Below are 24,383 nucleotides of genomic sequence, written 5' to 3' on the forward strand. Positions count from 1 at the left end.
CTGGAAAATCTGCTCACCAAAATGAAGCCGGGCTTTCCAGAGGCGCCGAACAGTCCACGAAACTTTTTCTGGGAGTATTCCCAAAGTCTCTAGCTGAGGGCGATGCAACCAAAGCCCTTCTAGCTGGATGCACGGCTGCCAAAGCTTCTCTGAGGTACTGCGAGTCCGTTCTCGGGCTGCGGAGTCGCTTTGCCCACCCAGGGACGCCAGTTATTGGAATAAGAATCCCAATATACCAGTTAGATGGTGCCTGGGTCAGTGTGGTGCTCGCTGCTGAGCCAAAGGCGGCTTCTGTGGTGCTTTACCCCAGAGATACCTCGGCTGCTGGAGATTGCAGCAGGGCACTGAGCAAGTCCAGGCTTGTCAGGGACTCCGTTTACCTCAGGAGAGAGAGCTTCTGGCGATGGTGAAGAGAAAAAAGGAGAGGATTCTGCTGGAGGGTTGTCCAGATGTTTATTCCATGGTTACAGAGGTCTGAACCGGGGCAACTGCTCCAACCAGAATAAGGCCGCATGGTCTGATTAACCTTTTAAGCTCCGGGACAGGGGAAGGGGAGGGGACAGGTGAGCTACCAACCAGGTGAAAGGGGCAGGGTCTCAAGGGACTAGGGACACCTATCCAATGTCCCCCAGGCCTGAGGGACCAACCACACGACGCCTTGCTGGAATGTTAAACCTGATTGACAGGGCACACTCAGCAAGGGGCGAGGGGGAAGGGAATATTGGCCCACCTGAGGAAGGGACCCGGAAGCTAAAAACACACCACAACACAGCCCATGCTGAGCCCTGGACTCCTTTGCTAGCCAGGCATATGGTCTCTAGCTTAAAGCCAAGTGAAAATCCCTGTGTGCCTCTCTGGCCATCCTTCAGCCAGAACCTCAACTTGAAATGCATTTCTGAGTGTTGCAGTACCTTTAGTAACTTAGTCTCTGAAGCACAGGCACCAGGAATTTGTCTGTGTTGCAGACAAGGGAGAATGGAAATGAGAATATAGCCACATCTTATCTGAAGGAATCTCCTGTTTATGCTCTCCCTTGCTTCTGCAAGTGGACACTTCAGTGCATGTTGAGGATGGGCAAGGGGAACAAGAAAAATGGTAAAAGTCCAACAGTGTTTGATATTGCTCTCAGAACTCCTGAGGAATTAAAAAATATAGAGGGGATACTTATTCATTGCTCAGGAGGTACTTGTAAAAGGGCTTAATCAGAAACATTTTCAGAGAAATCAAGTAGATATCCCCATAATTCTTGTTTCTTCATGTTAACTTTCAAGGATTTAAATTGGGAAGTATCTTTTTGTTTGTGATGCTGGGTTTCTTAATGTGGTACTTGTGGTACTTGGCTAATTAGGAGAATGCTTTTGACAGAAAGGAATCTTCCCAATTAAAATTAAGTGCCATTTTCTAATGGCCTTTCCCTCTAGTGTCCTGCTGGGAGTGTTGTGGTCTAAGAAAGCACAGACAGATGTAAAATGGAGTGCCAGGGTTGGCAGAGTTAAGAAAATCTGGTCTGCCTGACCATTTCTGTACTTAAAAAAACACCAAGTAAAATACTTGATTGTATACAAATTCTGGTCATTGGACTGAAACTGAGAGGGTATATACAACCCTTGCAACATAGTGTGAGGTCTCTGTAGTCCTAGAAATTGATTCTTTGACCTCAGAACAAAAATGTAGGCATCAATACGTTGTTTTCTTAGGAACTGCTTTTCCAGATTCCCTTATTAAAAGGGAAAATTCAGGTGCTGAATCTTAAAATCTCATTAAACTTATATTTTTTATTTGCCCATTCACCCGGTCTCCTTTCCTTTTCAAGGCCTCCCACAGTCTCAAGGTATATGTATATTACTATGACTCATCCGAATTATGCCAGAACAGTCTAACTAGAGGTTAATGTGCCTTCCTCTTCTAGTACCTTGATCTTTGTAAAGTTCTCTCAAACTCATCACTCTCTTAGGGTTGGGTACATTCACTGTCTTTTTCTAAGATGTATGTGTTGAAGTTGCAACAGGTTTGTACTGTTACTTGTGGCTTGTTCCATTTGTGCTAGGATGTGGTGTTGACACAAATCAATACACTGTTTTTTCTTGGTATCAGTCTTACTTGTGACATCTATCAGTGCGTGCTTGTTGTCACAATCTGCTAGTACAAGCAGGGGTTGTGATGGTTCATTAACTGATCTCAGAGTGCAAAAACAACACAGGAAGGGGATTTCAGTATTAATCAAAACAAATGTACCTTTTATTGAGTGCCCACCGCAAATGCGATAGAAGGATTAGAAAGGAAATAAAGGATAGAGAGAGAAAGGGGGGGGGTATATCTACCAACGGAGAGACTAAATCCTCGTGGTCCAGCCAATAGATCCGTCTTGTCACGTTGGGGAGAATCTTGGAGTCTTTGGTTAGCTCAGAGGTCTTTTATAGTCGTCTGCCAGGAGGGGAACAGGTACAGGACAATGGAGAATAAGTCAGTTGAGAGCAAGTACAGACAGTCCAGTTCAGGACCCATTGTTTCAGGACTGGTTTCCATGGGAAACCAGTCTTGGTCCAGCAAACGCATCTGCAAGTAACACTTGGCAGACATCCCACTTCAATCAGCCCAGTACCCCCATGTTAGAATTTTAAGGGTCTCAGTCCTTGGGGGAGGGGCTTCAATCTCCGTCCTTGAGGGCGGTCATGAGGTAGATGAGGAATTTTCTGTGGGGGATCACCAAAGTTACCTCAGAAAGTTAGACTTTCTCTAAAGCAGGTGGTATCTGGCTGAGAGGTGGGGAAATTCATGGGCTATTGTGATGAGCAGGTATCATGAAGCAGGTGTAAGCATACAGAGCAGCCTGGTAATTGCTAGGCCCTGCTCAAAGCAGTGTACGGTGGCAGCACAGCAAGCACACCTGCAAACAATCACTTAGCAAGCATCCACCTCAACCAGGCCAGAACTCCAGTCAGGGTCTTCAGGGTCTTAGTCTCTGTCCTTGTGACGATTGTGAGGCAAATGAGGGAAACTTCAGACAGGTCTCTTACACTTGTATATTAATGTGTACACAAATACTGGCTCTTACCCATGGCCTATGATGTATATGATACACAAACTACACAAGATGTTTTAAAAAGTGCAGGGGTCACAACTTCTTGCCTGAGGGTATGATGTCTTACAGTGAACTGTTTCTAATGGTTTTTTTCCAAATATATTTAATAAGATCCAAAGCCTTTGGAGAAAAAAATCAGGGCTTGCTGGCACTTGTTGGCTTTTGTTCTGAATCCAGTCTGATGTTTATTAACAACTCCTGAAAATCCACCCATCTAACAGCTTTTCCCAGCTTGTTGTTTCTTTCATGAGCTGTGTCAGAAACAGCACTGGATCCTGAACTATCACAGAAGCTGTCAAGTGAAATAGTAACAACTCTCTTCAAATATTACAGTGTGCATTTTTAATTGTCAGGTAAAACTGTTCAAAATTATTGATGCAACTTGCAAATGGAACAGTGGGAAATTGCAGATATGTAAAACCAGTCTCTGCACATGGGGCTCAGTGTTCAGTTACCTTGTAAATTGTTTCTTCTCTCTGAAAAGCGGAGGTTGGTATTTTTAGTTTTTATTTTTCATACAAAGACATTACACATTTGGCTTTGTTTTCTAAATTGGAAAAGGATATCTTTGTTCTTAATCTGACATCTGGAGTTTGGGCTAAGTTTCTGTCTTTTATGCAGATAGAGGATGCAGTGATTGATACAGAATGTCCCTTCCCAGCTTTAAGGGTAATTTGTTCATAAGAACATAGAAACAGGAACACTTCTTCACTTTCTGTGGCCTTCCATGGACATACATATCCATTATTAACTGAAGTACATTACCACACTCTGTTGATTCGTGAGACTACCTTTGTATTTAGAATCAGCATCATTAGTCATCAGTGTATTGACATTAATAAATGGTCACAGAGCTCTAATGTATGTGTATTTCCTGTTCTTACTGCATCTGTTTTCCCTGTACCCCAATGCAGACTTAATCTGGAGTTCTCTTTTTAGTTCTTGCTAACTTTGGAGTTTCTTCAAATTCAGCAAGGTCCTGCTTTTACCACAGTTCCTTTTAAGAGTAGAACAGATTGGTTTAACTTTGTTTTCTAATCTTTAGCACTTTCCTCCCATTTCTTCTTAGTTCACCTTTAAGAGTAATCTCAAAGCTGCTTGCCTAGTCTGAAAAATATTGAGTCATAATAAAAAGAAAACCTGTTGCCCTGTGTAGAAAGATCGCTCTGTGCTTTTACCATAAACTTCAGTGTCTGGCTGCCTACCTTGGAAGAGGAGACTCCATTCCTGCATACTCTACAGAAGCTGAAATTCTCTTGCATTCATATTATAAAGTGGATGTCAGCAGATCAGGAAGTGGATGTGCTCTGCATCTGCACCCAGTTTGTTAGACTGATCAGTGGTGCTTTAGTCAACTAAAGAACTGGCATCTTTGGCTGCTACTTGGTGTTATAACTAAACTGAAGGCAAAATTGAGGGTGCATTGGTGACTTTTTTGCCGACTTGGTCCCATTTAAAGGCTTTCTCCACAGACTTTTTGTATTTTGCATATTTCATGGATGATGAAAAAACTTTGCTATTGTAGGACTATGAGATTAACTCTGTGCTCAAAAGGCAAAAGTTATTAGCTTTGGCCAGCAGTAATGCCAAAGGCTGGCTATGCTCAGAGATGGGCTGGTAATAGTGTTTGAGCAATGGAAGCCTTGAGAGTTCCACAACAGTCCTTGCCAGTCTTTCCCAAGCACTGTTCAGCACTATCCCTATATAAAACCAAAATAGGGATTGCACTGAGCAGTGAAACCTGCTGAATTTCCTAGATTTAAGAGATATACAGGAGAGGAGTCCAGGTTCCATTTGTTTTAAATATAACTTTAAACTAATGCAGCTATACTCTCAGATCAGCACCACTTCCTACCTTTCCCTCCATTTAGATGGGAATTAAAAAGTAAATTCAACAATACATGATCTGGTTGTGTGCTTGCAAGTGGAACATGGGGTTCTTGAAATTTGAGAATTGAAATTTCTTACGTGGAAGAACTCTGTGGGTGCAAAGAGCTTGGATCTTTTGGATTACAGTTCTGCCAGCTTGCTAAATGCAATTAAGTACTCTGGACTCTTCTGAAGAACTGATCATTTTAGGTCATCTGTGTGTTGCTTGACCACATGGACAATGTAACAGTGATTTTTACAGCTTACTTTCCACATGTCAGTCACAACTCATAATTTGCCATGTGGAGGAAAATTGTTAATTTGATCTGGAAATGTGGACGTGGACACAACATGGGCAGTGGGATTGAGGGCACCCTCAGCAAATTTACTGATGACACTGAGCTGTGTGGTGCAGTCAATATGCTGGAGGGAAGAGATGCCATCCACAGGAACCTTGGCATACTTGAGAGGTGGGTCTGTGCGAACCTCATGAAGTTCAAGAAAGCAAAGTGCAAGGTCCTACTACTGGGTCATGTCAGTCCCAGACACACCAACAGGTTGGGTGGAGAAGTGATTGAGAGCAGCCCTGGGAGAAAGACTTGGGGGTGATGGTTGATGAAAAACTTACCATGAGCCGACAGTGTGAACTCACAGCCCAGAAACCAACAAAATTCTTGGCTGCATCAAAAGGAGCGTGGCCAGCAAGTCAAGGGAGGAGATTCTCCCCCTCTGCTTTGCTCTTGTGAGACTCCACCTGGAGTACTGTGTCCAGCTCTGGGGTCCCCAACATAAAAAGGACATGTAACTGTTGGAGCAAGTCCAGAGGAGGGCCAGAAAATTGATAAGAGGACTGGAGCACCTCCCCTACCAAGACAGGCTGAGAAAGTTGGGGCTGTTCAACCTGGAGAAGAGAAGGTTGTGTGGAGATATCTTAGCAACCTTCCAGTATCTGAAGGGGCTACAGGGATGATTGAGAGGGACTACTCATCAGGAACTGCAGACAGGACAAGTAGTAATGAGTAAAAATTGAAAGAAATTAGGAAATTTAGGCTAGATATTGGGAAGAAATTTTTTACTGTGAGGGTGGTAAGATACTGGAACAGATGGCCCAGAGAGGTTGTGGATGCCCGAATCCTGGCAGTGTTCAAAGCCAGGTTGGATAAGGCCTTAAGCAACCTGATCGAGTGGGAGGTATCCCTGCAGGGATACCTGGCAGGGGGGTTGGGACAAGATGATTTTGAAGGTCCATCCCAGCCCCATGACATACTATGATTCTATGTATCTATTAAGAGCTTAATTTTCCCTCTTGCATTGACCAAGTTACTGTGTTCACATACCAGAAAGATGTTGCTCTTTGAAAAAGCATGTTAGTGTATGTGGCAATGCCCCATGTTCTTTTTTAAATACCTAGATCTGTACATTCTCATCTGAGTATTGTTAAACATGCTGTAGTCTGGCATACAGGTCTTTTACTGCTGCCCTGTTACATAGATAATTGTAATTAACTGCAGTTTGGTTTTTTCTACTACTTGAGGTTGAGTGATCTGAAAATTGGTGAACAAAAAGTATTTGTGCATCTTAGTATGTGTATCTCTAAATAAAATGTATTTGAATAGTTTGTTGGCTTGGCTGACGGTTTCCTTGATTTTGTAATTATCCCACTGCAAGTAAAACCAGGGCAGTTGGGTTTCTCCTTGTAACAGTCCAGCTTCTCTGTTGACATGACGGATTCAAAGGAAACAAAGTAAACTGTTGTTTTTCCTTCACCATTGAGTGGATTGATATCCCAAGGGTACGTTCTCAACATATTCCTGTTTTTCATAGCTTATACATCAGTCCTGTTCTCTGTATAGCTGCAATAACACTCCTTGCTTCTATAGTAAATGTATCTAATGGCAGAGTTGGGACTGTTACGCTCTTCAAAGCATGTCCTTTCTGTTCTCTTCTTCTGGTACCTAATTTGTTCTGAGGCAAGAGTTTCCTTTTAACCATGTTATTTTTTCTAAAAAATATTGTACACCACAGATACCTGTAGGTGGACAGTTAGGTCTAGGACTAAGGGTTTTAGGGGAGACCTTATGTACTGAAAATGCAGCTGTTGCACTAGATCTTTCACCATATTTTAATTGCCTAGGAGAGTGAGGCCTCTGTCCAACTGTCCTATTTCCCTGTCTCCTCTTGTCTGCCTAGAATTGGGAAGGTTATTTTTTGGAGAGGAGGAATGTCCATAAAACATCGAAGCTTTATGTTGAAGGTTAAAATCATGTGCCTAAAAGCAACTTCTGCATCCCCATCTTCTTCACACTTGACTTCACCCCACGGTGCTAATTTTCACGGTCATGGACAAACTGCAGCTTTGTATGCAAGCTATGGGAGACCATGTGTCTTGATTTGCCATATCTGCTCTGTAGTATTGTAGTAGGCATTAGAGAGGAGAGTCTAAAAAGCATGTGAATGTTATCCTGTCATCCTACTGGCCTTATACCAAAACCGAGAGATGCAAGAAAAGAAACACTCATGGCCCTGGAGACAGGCAGGAGATGGTGGGTTAGATATATGGTGGGAGGAAGATAGAAGGTGTTGGCAGTAGTGGTTTCTGACTTGCATCATGTCACAGCCATGGATTTGGATGAGCTTGTGCCAACCCCTCAATGCAGAAGCTGTATCTGAACTGCTTGAGCTGTGCTCTATTCCTAGAGGGTTATTCTTGGTGGTGCTTCCCTTTAACACAGAACAGGGCCCCTGTCAGGCTGATGCTTTTGTTTATACCCCTATACCTCATAGGAAAATAAGAAGATGGTGAAGGGATAGTTTAAGCTATAGAAAAGGCCCTGGCAATCAGGGTTACTAACTCTCCAGTTGCATCGGATGATCCATTAAGTACAGCATTCAGATGATGTGAGGCCTGTCAACTGTCTTGTGGGACCAAAATGGATTGGGGATGGGTGAGGGCCTCAGGAAGTATCAAGACAGTCAGTACTCCTCAAGCTCCTCCTAGATGTGTGTCTAGCTTAAATCTCAGGAGTAAAGAGTCCAAATTTTCCCCCAGAAGCTAATTCTTGCATTCATTTATATTGTTCCATTGATTTGTAGAAACAAACTCCACAACTTTTGTGAAAGTTGTAAAGCCGATATGTTTATTACAGCGCTGGATGCATGTGGGAATTGTTCCCCTAAAATGACATGCATACCTCTGGGAACTCCAGATCCCCTTTTATCTCCCTCTCAAATACATATGCATGTAATTTCACAATAAATTAATATATATTCATTCCACTGATTTCGAGTGACACTTGCCACTAATTCTTCTTTATCAGAAAGAACTCCTGGGTCAGGTTGCCCTGTTCTGTCTGCCCCTCCCTCCCCCCTTATCTCTTGTCCTTTGGCTGAAGCAGTCCTTCCAAGCACAGGCCCTTTGTGAGCACAAGCAGTCAGACTAAACAGCAAGCTACAGACTTAACTCAAAGATGTACATTTCACCTAAACCAAAATGCATTTCTGCTCTGGAAAATTTCCACTCTGCCTCACCATCCCGTGTCTTGCAGATCCCCTTGCTTTCCTATTCACTGTGTAGATGAAGCAGTTTGTGGGGCTACTCATCTGTTTTTGTTGAAAGGGATTTTAAGTCTTTCATGGCAATGGTCTTCACTTCTTATACTGAACAGACCAGATTCCCTCAGCATTTTCTCACTGGCCATGCTTGGCATGTATGTGTGTGGCCATTGATATTTCTGGTTGTGGAACCAAGATCTATTGTACTCCTTGGCCTTGTAGTATATGATGGAGATAATTCATGCTATTAATGTATAAAATATTGCAAGATCCAAACTATGTCTTTTGACCACCCTGGATGGGAGCAGTGTCTTAATCATATACATCTAGTTCCCGGACTATGTTGAGATAACATCGGGTTCTTTAATGTAAGAATAGTAACTTCCAGGGTGATAATCACCGGCTTCCCTGGGTCACCAGGACCACACAAGAGTGATTATTGCCTCGAAGATTACATCTACCACGATGATTGACAGCACCACCCTGTTACATGTGAATACTGACTTCCCCGAAGTTCTCTCACAACATCTAGACACCTGGACTGGACCTTTGTCTACCTCTGCACATGTAAAGCCCCGGTTCTGCATGTGAAGAGACACAAAGAACATTCGGTCATCTCTGCCTCGGGCAGAAAAAAACTGTATAAGAACTTGCTGCGCGAAGCAGCATTCGTGAACACGGGGACTCTGACATTCGGAGGTCAGATCTGTGTTCACCCAGCGCCGAACCCAGGCTCAACGCTGCCCTTGGCTGTGGTGGTTTATGACGACCGAAATTCGGTCTCGTGGACAAATTATTAAATATTTGTTAAATTTTCTTATAAGTTTGGCTCTCGATTTCATCATTTATAACAGCCTGGTGACCCCGACGTGATTTGATATTGGGATTCGGGACCCCCTTCCCACCCGGGAGGCGCCCCGCTGATTTCAGCGGCCCGAGCAGGATTGGAGTCCGAAAAGCCAATCAAATTCACAAAGAACTGAAACCGGAGCCACAGCCAAGGGGGATAAAACGTGCCCAATTCTCAGCAAGCTCGGAATGATCCAAAGAGATCTCCGAGACCCGAGGTTTTTTTTTTCACTCGGAAAAATCGATGTGCACGTAGAAATCCACACGGGAAAAGGAACCGTAAATATCGTGTGGTTGAGTGAAGCGTGACCGGATGCATGTGTGAGACGAGACTCTGTCACGGGGCAAGTGTGGACCCCACGATCGCATTTCCACCATCCCACAGGGGAAGCAGGATGCTTTGCCTGACATACATGAGACCGGACCTCGGGGAGAGTCTAGGGGGAAAACCAGTCACGGTTGAGATCAGGAGGGGGGAAGAGACGAGCCTAGAAAATTCTAGGAATCGGTCTGCCTTCTGATCCAGAGGAAACAGGTAAAAATCAGTCTAAAAAGTCAGCAGAATGGTTCTCTGCTCAACTGAGTCAGGCTGGTGGCTTTTCGCAAACCGGAGAAACCAACATCGGAAAAAGAAACAGGACCCGCGACAGACATCCCAACGAAAGGGAGAAGGTAAGAAAAATCATAGAAATCCTTGAGAAAATGGGGTTGGGAAAGAGCAGACTCCAGAGAAAAACCCAGGAAAAACCTCCCCAGGGTCGCAGGAAAATTCTACCAGAAATCCCAACAGATAGTCCCCTGGGATGGATGCTAGAACACTGGGATGAAAGCCCGAGGAGGGTGGGGAAGTCCAAGGAGAAAATGGTCCATTTTTGCATGGAAAAATGGGGAGGGAGGGAGATTGGAAAATATGTGGTTTGGCCCATTTTCGGCACGTTTGAAGCGTGGACTTGTGAGTCTTTGTATGACCACGTGTTCAATCGCCGCCTGCGGGATCCTGAGGAAATTGAGTATGCCAAAATGTGGAGGCACACTTGTACGGGGTTATACCCGATACCAGCTCTCCGGCGTGCAGCAAAAGTGAGAAAGGAATGGGAGTCGTTGGAAAATCTTCCACCCCCTTACCTTGTGTCCCTGCAACAGCCTGAACCCGTGCAGGTACAAGCAGTGCCTGAGAATGCCTCCCAAGGCAAGGGTTCAGCAGGCTCAGGCGACGGCACTGCCGCCAACACCAGAACAGGCGGCGGCATCCGCTTTCCCACATGGCCAAGCGGCGGCGGCTCAGCCGCTGCCGCAGGCTTCTCCCAAAAACAAGGAGAGAAAGGTAACCATCTCTAAGGATGTCTCTCCCCCGGCCCATCGGACGAGGCGGCGGACAAGGAGGGCAACCATGGGGGACAGTGGGGATCAGGAGGAGAAGCCCGGCATCTTCCCTTTACGGGAAGTGCCGACAGCTCCGGGGGTGATTGGGTATGTACACACCCCGATTGACACAAGTGACGTGAGGGTGTTCAAAAAGGAGATGGGAAAATTGATGGATGATCCTTTGGGGGTGGTGGAAAGGTTGGATGAGTTTTTGGGAACCAGCATATACACCTATGAGGATCTCCAAGCGATCCTAAGATCTCTGTTTAACAACGAGGAGAGAGACATGATCCGGCAAGCCGCGATCAAAGATTGGGAAAAGAGAAACCCTATGGGGGGGCCGGGGAGGAAAGGTGGCCAAATCAGAAACCGTCTTAGGAAGCCCAGACGGAGGAGGGAAGGCAGAAAATTATAAATTTGAGAAATATGGTCATTCAGGGTATCCGGGAGGCAGTACTGAAGGGGCAAAACATGAGCAAGGTACTCAGAGAGTGCCAGGGGAAAGATGAGACCCCCATGGAATGGCTGGAGAGGCTCCGCAAAGGTCTGAGAATGTATTCAGGAACAGATCCCGACTCTCCGGTGGGGATGGTATTGTTGAAAATGCAGTTCGTGGCAAAATCTCTGGAAGATATTCAGAAAAGGCTAGAAAAGATAGACGGGTGGCAGGAACAGGGATTGCAGGAACTGCTTCGGGAAGCCCAGAAAGTCTACATGAGACGGGATGAGGAGAAACAGAAGATCCTAAGCCACATTTTTGGTGGCTGCAGTAAGGGAAGCACAAAAGCAGAAGCAAGGTAAGGACGCGGCGAAAAAGGCACCGGCAAAGAAACAGGGTTTGTCACAGGGGAAGGGTCCGAGCAAACAAAGGCGGGATTTTGAGTGCTTTTACTGCAAACAGAAGGGACACATCTGAAGGAATTGTCCCAACAAAGCCAAGGACCAAGCAATGTTTCAGGAAGATTAGGGGTGTCAGGGGATTTTCAGTTTGGGGTCTGGAACACCGAGGGAGCCCTTGATAAAATTAAAAGTGGGACCCCACAGGCAAGAGATGTGGTTTATGGCAGACTCGGGGGCGGAACGGACAACGGTGCAACAAATACCAAAGGGGTGCTCTCTGAGCAACGACTCCATGATGGTAACGGGAGCAAAAGGGGAACCTTTTGAGGTTTCAATCATAAAAAATGTAGAAATAGAAACGGAAAATAAAAAACGCAAAGGAAATATATTGTTGGTTAGGGATGCTGATTTCAATTTGCTGGGGCAGAACATCATGGTTGCTCTGGAAATTGGGTTGGCAGTGGAAAAATCCCAGCTCAAGGTGAGAATTTACAAACTCACCATCCAAGACGAGGGAAAGATAGACCCAAGGGTGTGGTATGTTCAGGGGGAGGCTGGGAGGCTGGACATAGAGCCGGTTCGGGTTGAGATTGAGAGACCAGAAGACCCGATATGGGTCAAACAATATCCCATCTCCATGGAAGGGAGAAGGGGTTTGAAGCCAGTGATTGACAAAATAATAAAGAAAGGTACCCTGGAGCCGTGCATGTCCAGACACAACACCCCAATTCTGGTGGTGAGGAAAACAGATGGCAGCTTCAGTCTGGTGCAGGACTTAAGGGCTGTGAACCAGAGAACTAAGACTTTGTTCCCCACAGTTTCAAATCCTTACACTTTGTTGAGCAATATCTCTCCTGATGACACTTGGTACAGTGTAATTGACTTAAAGGACGCTTTCTGGACCTGTCCTCTAGCTGAGGACAGCTGCGATTTTTTCATGTTTCAGTGGGAAGACCTGGAGACAAACAGAAAGCAGCAGCTCAGGTGGACTTCGTTGCCTCAGGGCTTTGTGAACTCTCCAAACTTATTTGGACAGGCACTTGAAGAGGTTTTAAGCCATTTTGTACCAACTGAAGGGACAAAATTGCTACAGTATGTAGATGATTTGTTGGTGGCAGGTCCAAGGGAGGAGGTTGTAAGGACAAAGACAATTGAGCTTGTGAACTTTTGGGGGGAAAAGGGGTTGAAAGTTTCAAAGTCAAAGTTGCAATTCACAGAGCCCGAGGTCAGGTACTTGGGACATTGGTTAACCAAGGGCAAAAAGAAACTGGACCCGGAAAGGGTGGCAGGGATTATTGCCTTGCCAGCCCTGCAGACAAAAAGGGAGGTCAGGCAGCTTTTGGGGTTGTTGGGATATTGCCAGCAGTGGATTGAAGGGTACAGCGAAAAGGTGAAGTTTCTATATGAGAAAATCACCACAGACCGGATCAAATGGACAAAGACAGACAAAGAATTCAGGGGAGTCAAGGAGGCACTCATGGCAGCACCACTGCTGAGTCTCCCTGATGTGAGAAAACCCTTTTAGTTGTTTGTGGATGTGAGCAGTCACACAGCGCATGGGGTGTTGACGCAGGACTGGGCAGGGGTCAGGAAACCTGTGGGTTGCTTGTCCCGGTTTTTGGACCCGGTCAGCAGGGGCTGGCCCACCTGCTTGTCGGTGATTGTGGCCGTGGCTCTGCTGGTGGAGGAGGCCAAGAAGGTAACCTTCGACGCACCTCTGGTAGTATTTGCATCGCACAATGTGCGGGGCATACTACAGCAGAAAACAGACAAATGGCTCACTGATGCAAGGTTGTTAAAGTATGAGGCCATTTTGATTCACTCGCAGGACTTGGAACTGAGAACAACGACTGCACAGAACTCTGTGCAGTTTCTGTTCGGGGAAGCTTCAGAGGAATTGATTCACAATTGCGTGGAAGTGGTTGAATTGCAAACCAAAATCAGGGAGGATTTAGAGGAGGAGGAATTGGACGAGGGAGAAAAGTGGTTTGTGGATGGATCGAGCAGAGTAGTCGAAGGAAAAAGGAAATCAGGATACGCAGTCGTGGATGGGAGAACAGGAAAGGTGATTGAAGCGGGTCCCCTGAGCACGAGTTGGTCGGCACAAGCATGCGAACTGTACGCAGTTCTGAGGGCATTGAAGGGGCTGAAAGGGAAAAAGGGAACGATTTTTACAGATTCAAGGTATGCCTTTGGGGTGGTTCACACGTTTGGGAAAATTTGGGAGGAAAGGGGACTGATCAACATGAGGGGAAAGGGACTGATGCACAGAGAATTAATCTGGCAAATCTTAGAAGCCTTAAGGGGGCCGGAGGAAATTTTGGTGGTCCATGTAAGGGGACACCAGGCAGGAATTCAGTTCCAGACCAGGGGGAACAACTTGGCAGACCAGGAGGCTAAAACCGTGGCATTGATGATGGTGAGTACCCCAGAGATCGAAGGGGCTGAGGTCCCTGACGATCCTCCTCAGCCCTCCCAAAAGGAGATAGAATGTTATGAGAAGATCGGAGGAAAATTGAAGGAAGGTAAGTGGAGATTACCTGATGGGAGAAAATTAGTTTCCAGAGGTATTACCAGAAGGATTTTGCGAAAATTGCACCAGCGAACACATTGGGAGGCACAAGCCCTGGCAGAACAATTTTAGAAATTTTTCGGGTGCAAGGGAATTTACGAATTGGCCAAACAAGAGGTACAAGGGTGCCTGATTTGCCAGAAAGTTAACAAGTCAACAGCAAAACAGGCTGCCCTGGGGAGTTGTCCCGTTGCGTACCGACCATTTGAAAGAGTTCAAGTTGATTTCACAGAGTTGCCAAAAGTGGAGAGGTTCAAATTTGTACTGGTAATTGTGGACAAATTGACTCATTGGGTGGAGGCCTTTCCCAGCTCACGGGCAATGGCTCAGACAGTGACGAGGAAATTACTGGAAGAAATTTTGCCCCGATATGGGGTGGTGAATTGCATTGATTCAGATCAAGGAACACATTCCACATCGAAGGTTATTAAGCAGATGGCTGATGCACTAGGCATCCGATGGGAATACCACACTCTGTGGCATCCCCAGAGTTCAGGACAAGTGGAAAAAATGATTCAGACTTTGAAAGCGCAGTTATCTAAATTAATTTTAGAAACGTGGATGTCCTGGTTGAAATGCTTGCCCTTGGCACTGCTTAATATCCGAACCACGCCTCACTCAGAGATGGGGCTCTCACCATTTGAAATGTTATATGGGATGCCAAATAGGCATGGAATGCCGGTGGGACACCCCAGGTTTGAGGATGGTCAGATTCAACCGTATCTGGTTGCAATCAACAAGAATTTGCAAAAATCAGAAAACAGGGGATAGTGGCCCAGAGTGCTCCTCTGGGATTCGCTATTCACAAAATCCAACCAGGTGACAGAGTGCTTGTGAAAGTGTGGAAGGAGATGCTTCTCTCTCCTCGCTGGGAAGGTCCTTTTCTTGTGCTCCTGACAACAGACACGGCCATTCGGACAGTGGAGAAAGGCTAGACACACGCGTCTAGGGTGAAGAAAGTCGAACATCAGGAGGAAGCGCCTGAGTGGAGGATCACTTCTTCCCCAGGCGACTTGAAGCTCAGACTCCAACGTCCTTGTAAATGACCGAAGGCGAGCGGATAAGTTGTATACTGTCTGACTGTGTATGCTATCCGTTTGTACACTTTAAGTGTGAATATTGTCAAGGGATTTTTGTCATTCATTGTAGAAGGGGACAGAGGCCAAAGGGGCTGTGTACTCAGTGTCCGGAGGAGGAGCTTGAGCTGACTTACCATATCCTAACCTTAGCCACCAATTTGGGAATCATTGAATTGGACTCACAAGAGTGGTTTCACATTTTTCAAAACGGGGTGAGCGAGAAGCTTAGATCACAAGCAGAAGTTTTGGATGTGGAGTGCTGGAAATCCATCAGGGTACCGTGCAGTTCCGATGCAATCAGAGTGTCATGGTGGGGCGCCTTTAAAAGGAGGTATGCAGCTAGGTCCGAGGGCGTGTTCCCCGAAGAATACTCCTGCTGCTGTGAAGATGGTCTTCCTCGCTGCTGGTGGCACCCCAGGGGGCAGAGGCAAAGGCAGAGGAGCACGCCTGGTGGGAATCCTGATTGGCCTGAGCCTAGTTGTGTGCGGGACGCAGAGTCTGCGCACTGAGGTCCCAAGGAGAGGCGGAAACAAGAGCTCTGTAGATAAGTGTGGAAATTGCACTCAGGTGGTCCCAGTTGCAGGGGTAGGGGGACACTCATCATACCAAGCCTCAAAGGAATGTCTCAGGGAACCTGGCAGGTACTGTTGGAAGAATGGCACTCGGGTGAAATTGTGTGGAGACTGGGATTTGGTGTATCAATCCCGAGGCAGGGCTAAGGAATGGGCAGTCAGATAAACACAAGCATCAAATGAGAAAACGAAGTGTGGAAACAATGTTAATCCTCATTTGTAACCAATGTACCTGAACCATGTGGGTTGAGGGAAAGACAGAATCAATCTTTATCTCATATCACCAGGTGAATCCATTGTGCTATGACAATGTGAGGCTGGGGATATGCATGATGAACGGGAAAATGTATTGGATGGTGAGAAATGCTAAATTTGACAGCAAATTTACTTTGAACAAAGACCCAATCATATTGGACTTGGCACAGGCGAATGACAACAGGGTGTGCCTGCAATATGATTGGGTTGTCTGTTTCACGAGAAATAAAAATGATGAGGATCCTGAGGGGAAAATGAGAGAGATAACTCAGGAACTGAGGCAAAGGGAGTCAGAATTGAGGAAGAAAAGAGTTGAGCAGGAAAGATTGAAAACACTGGGAGAACAATATGAAATGCTGGAAAAACAATATGCTGATGGGGAACTACCTTCCCCAGACAGGAACCTGTTCATTGATTTGATGCAAGAGATTGCAACTGAATTGGGATTGTCAAATTGTTGGATTTGTGGGGGGGCTGAAGTCTGCAGAAAAATGGCCTTGGAAAGGGGAAGGTTTGGCTCCAAAACAGTGCTTGAAATGGGACAATCCGAGGGTCTCAAAATTGGCACAGAGACCTGAGGGGTGGATTTTGGACCAAAGGGTGATTGGAATGATTTGTATCAGTTGGGAAGGAAGGGAGTACACTGAGATGGTGGGATACACTCCTTGTGTATCTACCCTGACGGTGAACACAGACACAAAAAGCAAGGTTTGGCAACCAGCACCTCCTTTGGGGTACTGGAGCTGGAGGAATTAAACAAATTGTGAATGGGACAAAAGAATGGGACTGTGTTGGATCAAAAATCCAGGAGCCAACCCTTTCCAATCCTTGGAGGGCATGAGGGAATACTGGGGAGACCCAGGGAAAATAAATATTATATGGAAAGCCCCGGATGGAATTTATTGGATCTGTGGAAAGAAGGCATACAGTGAGTTACCCCCAAGGGTGAAGGGATCATGCACCTTAGGCATGATCCGGCCGGTGTTCTTTACTCTCCCACGAACAAAAACCCTGTTACATGTGAATACTGACTTCCCCGAAGTTCTCTCACAACATCTAGACACCTGGACTGGACCTTTGTCTACCTCTGCACATGTAAAGCCCTGGTTCTGCATGTGAAGAGGCACAAAGAACATTCGGTCATCTCTGCCTCGGGCAGAAAAAAACTGTATAAGAACTCGCTGCGCGAAGCAGCATTCGTGAACATGGGGAGACTGACATTTGGAGGTCAGATCTGTGTGAACCCAGGCTCAACGCTGCCCTTGGCTGTGGTGGTTTATGACGACCGAAATTTGGTCTCATGGACAAATTATTAAATCTTTGTTAAATTTTCTTATAAGTTTGGCTCTCGATTTCATCATTTATAACAGCCTGGAGCCTACATCATCTCCATGCTGCTACTGTCGACAGCTTCTTTTCCCATATGCTACAAATGCAGTGGCAGTGGACATTATCCCTTTCAACATTCAAACTGCTGCCTGCCTCCAACTCCCAGCCCAAGTTCTGCAGGTTTGCTTGGATGTCATCACTTCTCTTCTTGGGTGTATTTCATTCCTGATCTTTGTGATGAGATCTTAGCTCTTGCCAGCTGGTGGCACCGCTGTGGCAGAACAAGAAAGCCAAAACAAGATAGTACTGTGGGAATAGTTTCACACTGTTCTGTTAGTTCTTCCTAGCCATAGCTGTACTCATCCTGTCTGCTTCTGAATGGAGGGTCAGGATAGTCTTTCTCAATTCGAGGTTCTTTCAAGGTTCAGTAAATGGATTAATAAATGAAGGGATGCCAGGAACGCAGTGCTTGAACTGTTCTTTCGACAAGGGCAGCCCGTTCTGTCAGACACTGAAAGGGAGCAAATTCAGAGTATATTAAAAAACAAGTACCTTTGTGCTTTGTCTCCCAACCTCCTCTGTCTGTCCCAAGCCTTCACATCTGGCAAAACAAATGACAGGATGGCTTCAGCCCCCTGCAAGGCTCAAGGGACCATGCAGTCAACATGGCATTTGGAACCTACTGATCAGCTGCTCCAAAGTACCACCCCACATAGAGGGTCTTACCATTCCCTTTTCATTAAGGTGTACCACGAGCTGGGAGTGGTAAGAAAGAAGCCACAGGCCTTGAAGTGCTGAACTGCAGTCAGAAGGTCAGATTGACAGTTGCTTGGACTGTTTGTGCCAAAAACATAAACAAAGCATAGGTTGTGTTCCAGGGATGCTGAAGTTTCAGCAGAAAGATTTTCGGCCCCTATATTTGGTGCCTGTGGTTTTTTTCCCCGTGTTATCAAGTTTCCCTGTTTCAGGGGTTTCCTCTCTCTACAGACCCACTTCAGTGCCTCATGCATGTTCAACATTAGGTACATGGACTCATCTACAATAGAAATTTCAGAAATTCTAGATAACTGGAAAGGATGTAACTAGATTTAAGGTTGCCTTTGGGGAGACACAGACTGGCACTGTTGCTGTAAAACTCCTCCCCATATAGCTGCTGTAGTCTCGGTAAATATTCACCTAGGGAGCAATTGTGGCTAATTTCTAAATGTATATGAGCACTAAAAGAGGTCTCAGAGCCAAGAGGGTGAGGAACAGTTGGTCAGTGCTAAGAAAAACACCTGGGAAAGCACAATCTATTTCTTCGTGTGCTATGATGGCAGACTGCATCCTACTGCTGGACACCATGCAGCAACCAGGCCAGCAAGAATGCCAATAGAGAGCTATTCGGCTATAGAAACTTCTGATCTTGTTCTCTGATAAAACCACTTCATAAGAGACTTTTCCAGTAAAGAAATTGTAGGAGTAATGATCTTAGGAATCTTTGGAAGAAATTTTTTACTGTGAGGGTGGTGAGGCATTGGAACAAGTTGCCTAGAGAAGTTGTGGATACCTGTACTGGTTTTGGTTCACCAACTTGAGATTTCAGCAATTTTGAGACTTCCCGGGCAGTGCACCAATTAGTGTAGTGGGTTTCAGTGCTGGCCAATCAACAGTGCACTCATTTCCTGCTGTGAGGTGGGATTAGGAGAAAGGCAGAGCAGGCTCAACACTTTAAAAGGATATAAATAACATTTTATTAACAGTAACTAAAAGAAAAAAGTAATAAGAATCAAAACAAACCCTTCAGGACACCTCTCCTCCCCCCACAACCTTTTCTTTTCCATTGACAATGTAAAGAAACAAAATCTAAAATTTCCAGTCAGTTTACCACCTGTAAAATAGTCTTTCTTCAGTTCACTTAGGGAGAGAGGTCCCTCTTATTAATGTTATGGAGACTTCTCCACAAGAGGAAAAAACAGTTCTCTTGTGGCTCTCAATTTCCCCGACTAACAGCAACCCGGGAAAACCTGCCATTGGTAAAATCCCTCCCATTTTCCACAGGCCTTCTCACAGCTTGTTTACGGGCCATGTTGACTTATGGGGTATTGTTTTAAAGATGAGCTGTTCAAAGGCAAAAGTTCTCATTATCTATCTCTAAAATAATCTTCATCCCTGGGAACAGAGATCTTCTTCTGGGGGCACTGGAGAAGGCACTCTTCTCTCTTTCACTGTTTAAACTTCTCATGGGATTACAGCTACTTCAACATCTGCTTACTTTAGCATGGAGGCCTTTGCTCAATATCAATTTGAACCCTTCATCTCCCCATAGTTTCATGCATTATAGGGAAAAAGTGTCTTTTCTCCATAGCTTACAAGAGGATTTCAGCCCCAAGATCAAGGCATCTCCTCATTCCTCCCATCTGGGACTTGACTTCTTCACTGACCTCAGTGTCTTCATGTTGTTCCTTTACATGCTTGCATCTTGTTCCTTTCTCTCACTCGAGGGAGGATTAAGTCACTGAAAAGGTTAACATGTCACCTGGGCCCTGCAAATGGTCACCTGACCCACCGGTAACTTGTCGCAGGGAGCTGCAGCTGGGTTGTGTCAGGATTGGCTTCATGGTTGGTCTTTGGTTTTCTCTGCGTCCAGTTCCAGCCACAGGACCACTCTGCACAGGCTGCAGGGCTGCCTCTGGTCTCAGCCATGCTGGGGGGAGGGGACCTGGCAGCAAGATCTTAACAGCCAGGGCCAGCTCTGCTCCGGCCAGGGCTCCACAGCCTCCCCCACCTTCCTGCCTGGAAGCTGCTGAGGCCCCAGCCAGGCCAGGATAGGTCTCGGAGTCCCCCGGACCCCCGGAGAGGGGGTCGGTGCCCCCTTTCCCCCCGGCACGGCCACCCAGCTCGACCTGGATGCGAGATGGGGGTCTGGCAGGCTGTGTTACCTGTCCCAAGGCGGGAAGCAAAAGAAGAAGTTTCTGGGATTCTTTTGTGTTTAACATGTGTTTTTCACAGAGGCGCGTCCAGCTTTCTAGTGGCTGGAAGCTTTGCATCACTTCCTGTGAAAAACGTCAATCACTTGTTTTTAAAATGTTAAAAGTTTAATAGTAATAAAATGGTTATAAAAATAGTAATACAATTAGAATAATAATAATTTTGACAATTTGAATTAGGACAATATGAGACAATAGAAACAAAGAGTTGCGGATGTCTGGGTACCTTTTTCTGGGCAGCATAAGTCCAAAAAAGGACACCCGTTAACAAAGGATTAACCCTTAAAAACAATAGCCTGTTTCATATTCATACATCTCATACATGATGCATAAATTCCATTAAAATACAGGATTCTGCCTGATCATCGTCGCCTTCTTCCTCTGAATCCTAATGGCGCCTTCAAGGTGGGAAGAAGTTAATTTGTTCTGATAAGAGGGCAATAAATTCTTTTCCTCTGAAAGATTTGTGTCCTGTGGCTACTATCTCGCTGCAAGTCTTTCTTTAAAAAAGTATCCTACATAGCATAGTTTCTATTTTAACATTTTTTATAACCTAAAACTATATTTAACACACTACTTAAGAGAATTAATACAGCATTACTTTCTAACACAACACATATTCATTTTAATATTTGTGAAAAGTCAATCATAAAATACGCTTTTTTCACACTTCCCTAAATGTCTCTCATACAAAACCATGACAATACCACATCCCTGAAAGTGCTCAGGCCAGGTTAGACAGGGTGTGGATCAACCTGGTCTAATGGAAGGTGTCCCTGCCCATGACAGGGGGTGTCAGAAACTAAAATGTTATCATTTATGGCTTAAACATCTTCATTAAGGACTTTTGCCTTTTATAGCAAAACTGTACAAAAGCTGCAGAGAAAACCACCAAAACCCTGAATGGGGCCCTGCACTACTTGTTGATGGAGATAAGATAAAGTAACTCAGGAGGAGAAGAATACATTCACAGAGGGATCAAGCTTAGCACCTTTGGGATGGAGACCACAGCCCCAGGGCTATGACCTGCCAGGTTCCCACAGACCCTCACACCAAAGGATGGGAGGGAGAGGGGCTTTGGGTGTGTAGTGAAAAAGCCTCTGGTTGGGGCAGTGAAGGCCCATCCTCCACTGTGCAAAGGAGCTCAGCTATGGGGCCCCTTCACCCTGGTAAAAGCTGCATCCATGTGAAGGACAGCAGAGGGGGTGTCATGGCCCACCAAACAACCCCCCAAAAAGGTCCCCAGACCCTGCACCAGAGCATTGCAGCATGATGCAACAGATCCACAGTGTTGCAAGGGACAGTGTCAAGCTTGGCCTCCCCAGGGGAAGCACCTCGGTGTTCCCACCTGGCCCAAATGTATATTAATCCATTGGCTTCTATATTTTTCGGCGGCAGCTGCGGGGTGGTGGGGTGTCCGGTTTTCGGCTGTTTGAAGGGCCTGGAAAGGCCTGGAGTGGCCTTGGGGCAGCCCGCATATCAAAGGATGAGAAGAGGCTTCAGTTCTTCTTTCGGTTTTTATGTTTATTAAATGTTTATCTAAAAGATTTTCTTTCGGCCCGACAGAGGTCTGCTCAGCAGCCAGCCATGAGCACACTGTGTAGCCCTCCGGACAGTCACCTATCTTTATACCCATGGTTACGTGTACAATATTTATCATTTTTCCCCAATCCTTTTTATTTTTATTTTCCGGTGCACTTTCAGTAATGACCAATCCCAAAGCGCCACCATCACCACAGAAGATGGAGGAGAAGAAGAAGAAGAAGAAGAAGGACAGGACACGCCCCAATTCCTCCATCTTACTTCTCTAAACCCCCCTGTACAGAAATCCTAAACCCTGTGTCTCACCCTCTAATTAACTAATCCCTTCACCATTCACCCCGGTGAAGTCCTCCTATCCTCATACAGGTGTCGTCTCAAAGTCCAGCCACCAGACACTTCTGGCAACATTCCAGGACTCCCAAGCCCCCCAAGGGTGGTCTCGGTGGCTCGGCACCTCAGTCCTGAGGTGCTGAGATCCCACAGCGGGGGACTCTCACCACCAAGAAGACCAGATGGAGGGGAGCAACAAGACGTTGTTGGGACACTTGGAAGGGTGATATGCTTCTACCTAACCCCTGTCACTCTCTCCCTGTCCCCCTACCCCCCATGTACACCTCTTTTTCTCCTTTTCTTTCTCTTTCTTTCTTTCTTTCTTTCTTTCTTTCTTTCTTTCTTTCTTTCTTTCTTTCTTTCTTTCTTTCTTTCTTTCTCTTTGCCTTCTTTACTATTAAATAAAATATATCAATTTTTTGGCACCAACATCTAACCTCATTTGGTTTTAATCATGTTTTTTGGGTATATTTTTAACCTTTCTGAGTTTCATCCATTTTATTCACAAAGACTTTGTTTTCCTTACTCTTCTGTGTTTAAACCAGTTCATAACAGGAGGGTTGGAACTAAATGACCTTTGAGGTCCTTACCAACCCAAACCATTCTATGACTGATATTGGTGCATATACAGTAGACTGCTGCTGTTGTACTTTGAGTGCATTTGGTTTTGTGTTGCATATAGGTAATAGCTTACAAAAGAAAGGCCTTGTAAAAATATGGTTTAGGCCCTGCTACTCTGGCTAAGTGAGCAGCTAGCTTGTAACTTCCCATGTGAAAAAATCATAAGAATGAAAGTCAGTTTGCATAACAATCTATTATTGTGATTGAAAATAAGTTGCGCCTGCAAAACCAAGAAATTTGTCCCATGAGAATCAGTGAAGAAAATATGTAAACAATCTAGAAATAGAAAAATTTTATGGGCATGCATGTTGCAATAGGACACAAACTGAACAACACACACATGCCGAAATGTCCAAGGCAAAAAAGGTAGTTTATTTCTGACCCCAATATTTATAGACTTTCAAAAGTGACCATGGATTGGAGGATGAAATTGCCACCTCTCCAGCCACAGTGGTCAAACCAACAGTCCATCAAATTTCTCCTCTTCCAGAAAGGAATGCAAAACAATCATTATTTACAGAAAAGTGTGTGAGAAACTCCATTGCAAAAATGTAAACATCAAAAGACTTAGAAGAACTTAGAAAAACAGGGTGACACATGCAAAATGCCATTTACTGACCAATGAACTGTCAGAGTATTGTGAGCCAATTAGATCTAACACGGTGCCAGCTGATAATCCTATAAAATATGAGCTGTGCAATAAAGATTCAGCTTTTCTGCATGAAGAAACTGAGTCCCAACTGCTTATTACTGCAACAGTTTCGGGGAAAACCTTTAGTCCTGTACCCAGGCTTCTCCACTTAGCTTAGGGGAAGAGAAACATCCAGAGCTTCAGTATTCTGCACAGAGCAATAGAAAGTGACTACAGGGGAAAATCTGGCTCATATGACATGGATTTTCCTGTCACCTTTCTCAATTTACTAACATACTCTTGGAATAAGAAATAGTCAGAGAAGTCAAGTCATATCCCCTAATGCTTGGTGCCTGTATTTTCTGCATGACAGAATAGTTGAGGTTGAAAGGGACCTTTAGAAATCACCTGGTCCAATGCCCTGCTCAAAGTAGGGTCAACTAGAGCAAGCTTCCCAGGACCATGGCCAGTCAAGTTTTGAATATCTCCAAGGATATAAACGCCATAACCTCTGTGGGCATCCCGTGCCAGTGTTTAACCACTCTCACAGTAAGAAAAGTTTTATGTTTAAATGCAATTTTCTGTTTTTCAATTTGTGGGTCATCACTGAGGAACACTGAGTCTGATTTCATCTTCTTTAGTCACTGCCATGAGATAAAGGACTCATAAGAACCCCCTGAGCCTAATTTTCTCCAGGATAAACAGTTCTCGCTTTCAGCCTGTACCTGTATGTCAGGCGCTTCAGTCCCTTAATCATCTCAGCAACATTTCACTGGACTTCCTCCAGTATGCCCATGTCTTTCTTGTATTGTGGAACCCAGAAGAGGACACAGTGCTCCAGATGTGTCTCACCAGTGCCAAAATGGTGAGAGGAGGTGTAATGGTTTAGGACAAATTTGTTAAAGAATCTGCAAAGGAGGGCCCCT

General features: G+C 45.2%; 1 protein-coding gene across 1 annotated transcript in view; it reads left to right on the forward strand.

The window, feature by feature from the left end:
• LOC135460514 (DDB1- and CUL4-associated factor 12-like) overlaps window positions 1–22,425 on the forward strand; it is an 84,056-nt gene extending 61,631 nt beyond the window's left edge. The window contains exon 9 of the mRNA XM_064737374.1: window positions 22,242–22,425. Coding sequence (XP_064593444.1) covers window positions 22,242–22,340 — 99 coding nt within the window. The 3' untranslated portion in view covers window positions 22,341–22,425. The remainder of the gene's footprint in view (window positions 1–22,241) is intronic.
• Window positions 22,426–24,383: the final 1,958 nt, after the last annotated feature.

Source organism: Zonotrichia leucophrys, unplaced genomic scaffold (assembly GCF_028769735.1).
Source record: "Zonotrichia leucophrys gambelii isolate GWCS_2022_RI unplaced genomic scaffold, RI_Zleu_2.0 Scaffold_52_357736, whole genome shotgun sequence".
Classification (NCBI taxonomy): domain Eukaryota; kingdom Metazoa; phylum Chordata; class Aves; order Passeriformes; family Passerellidae; genus Zonotrichia; species Zonotrichia leucophrys.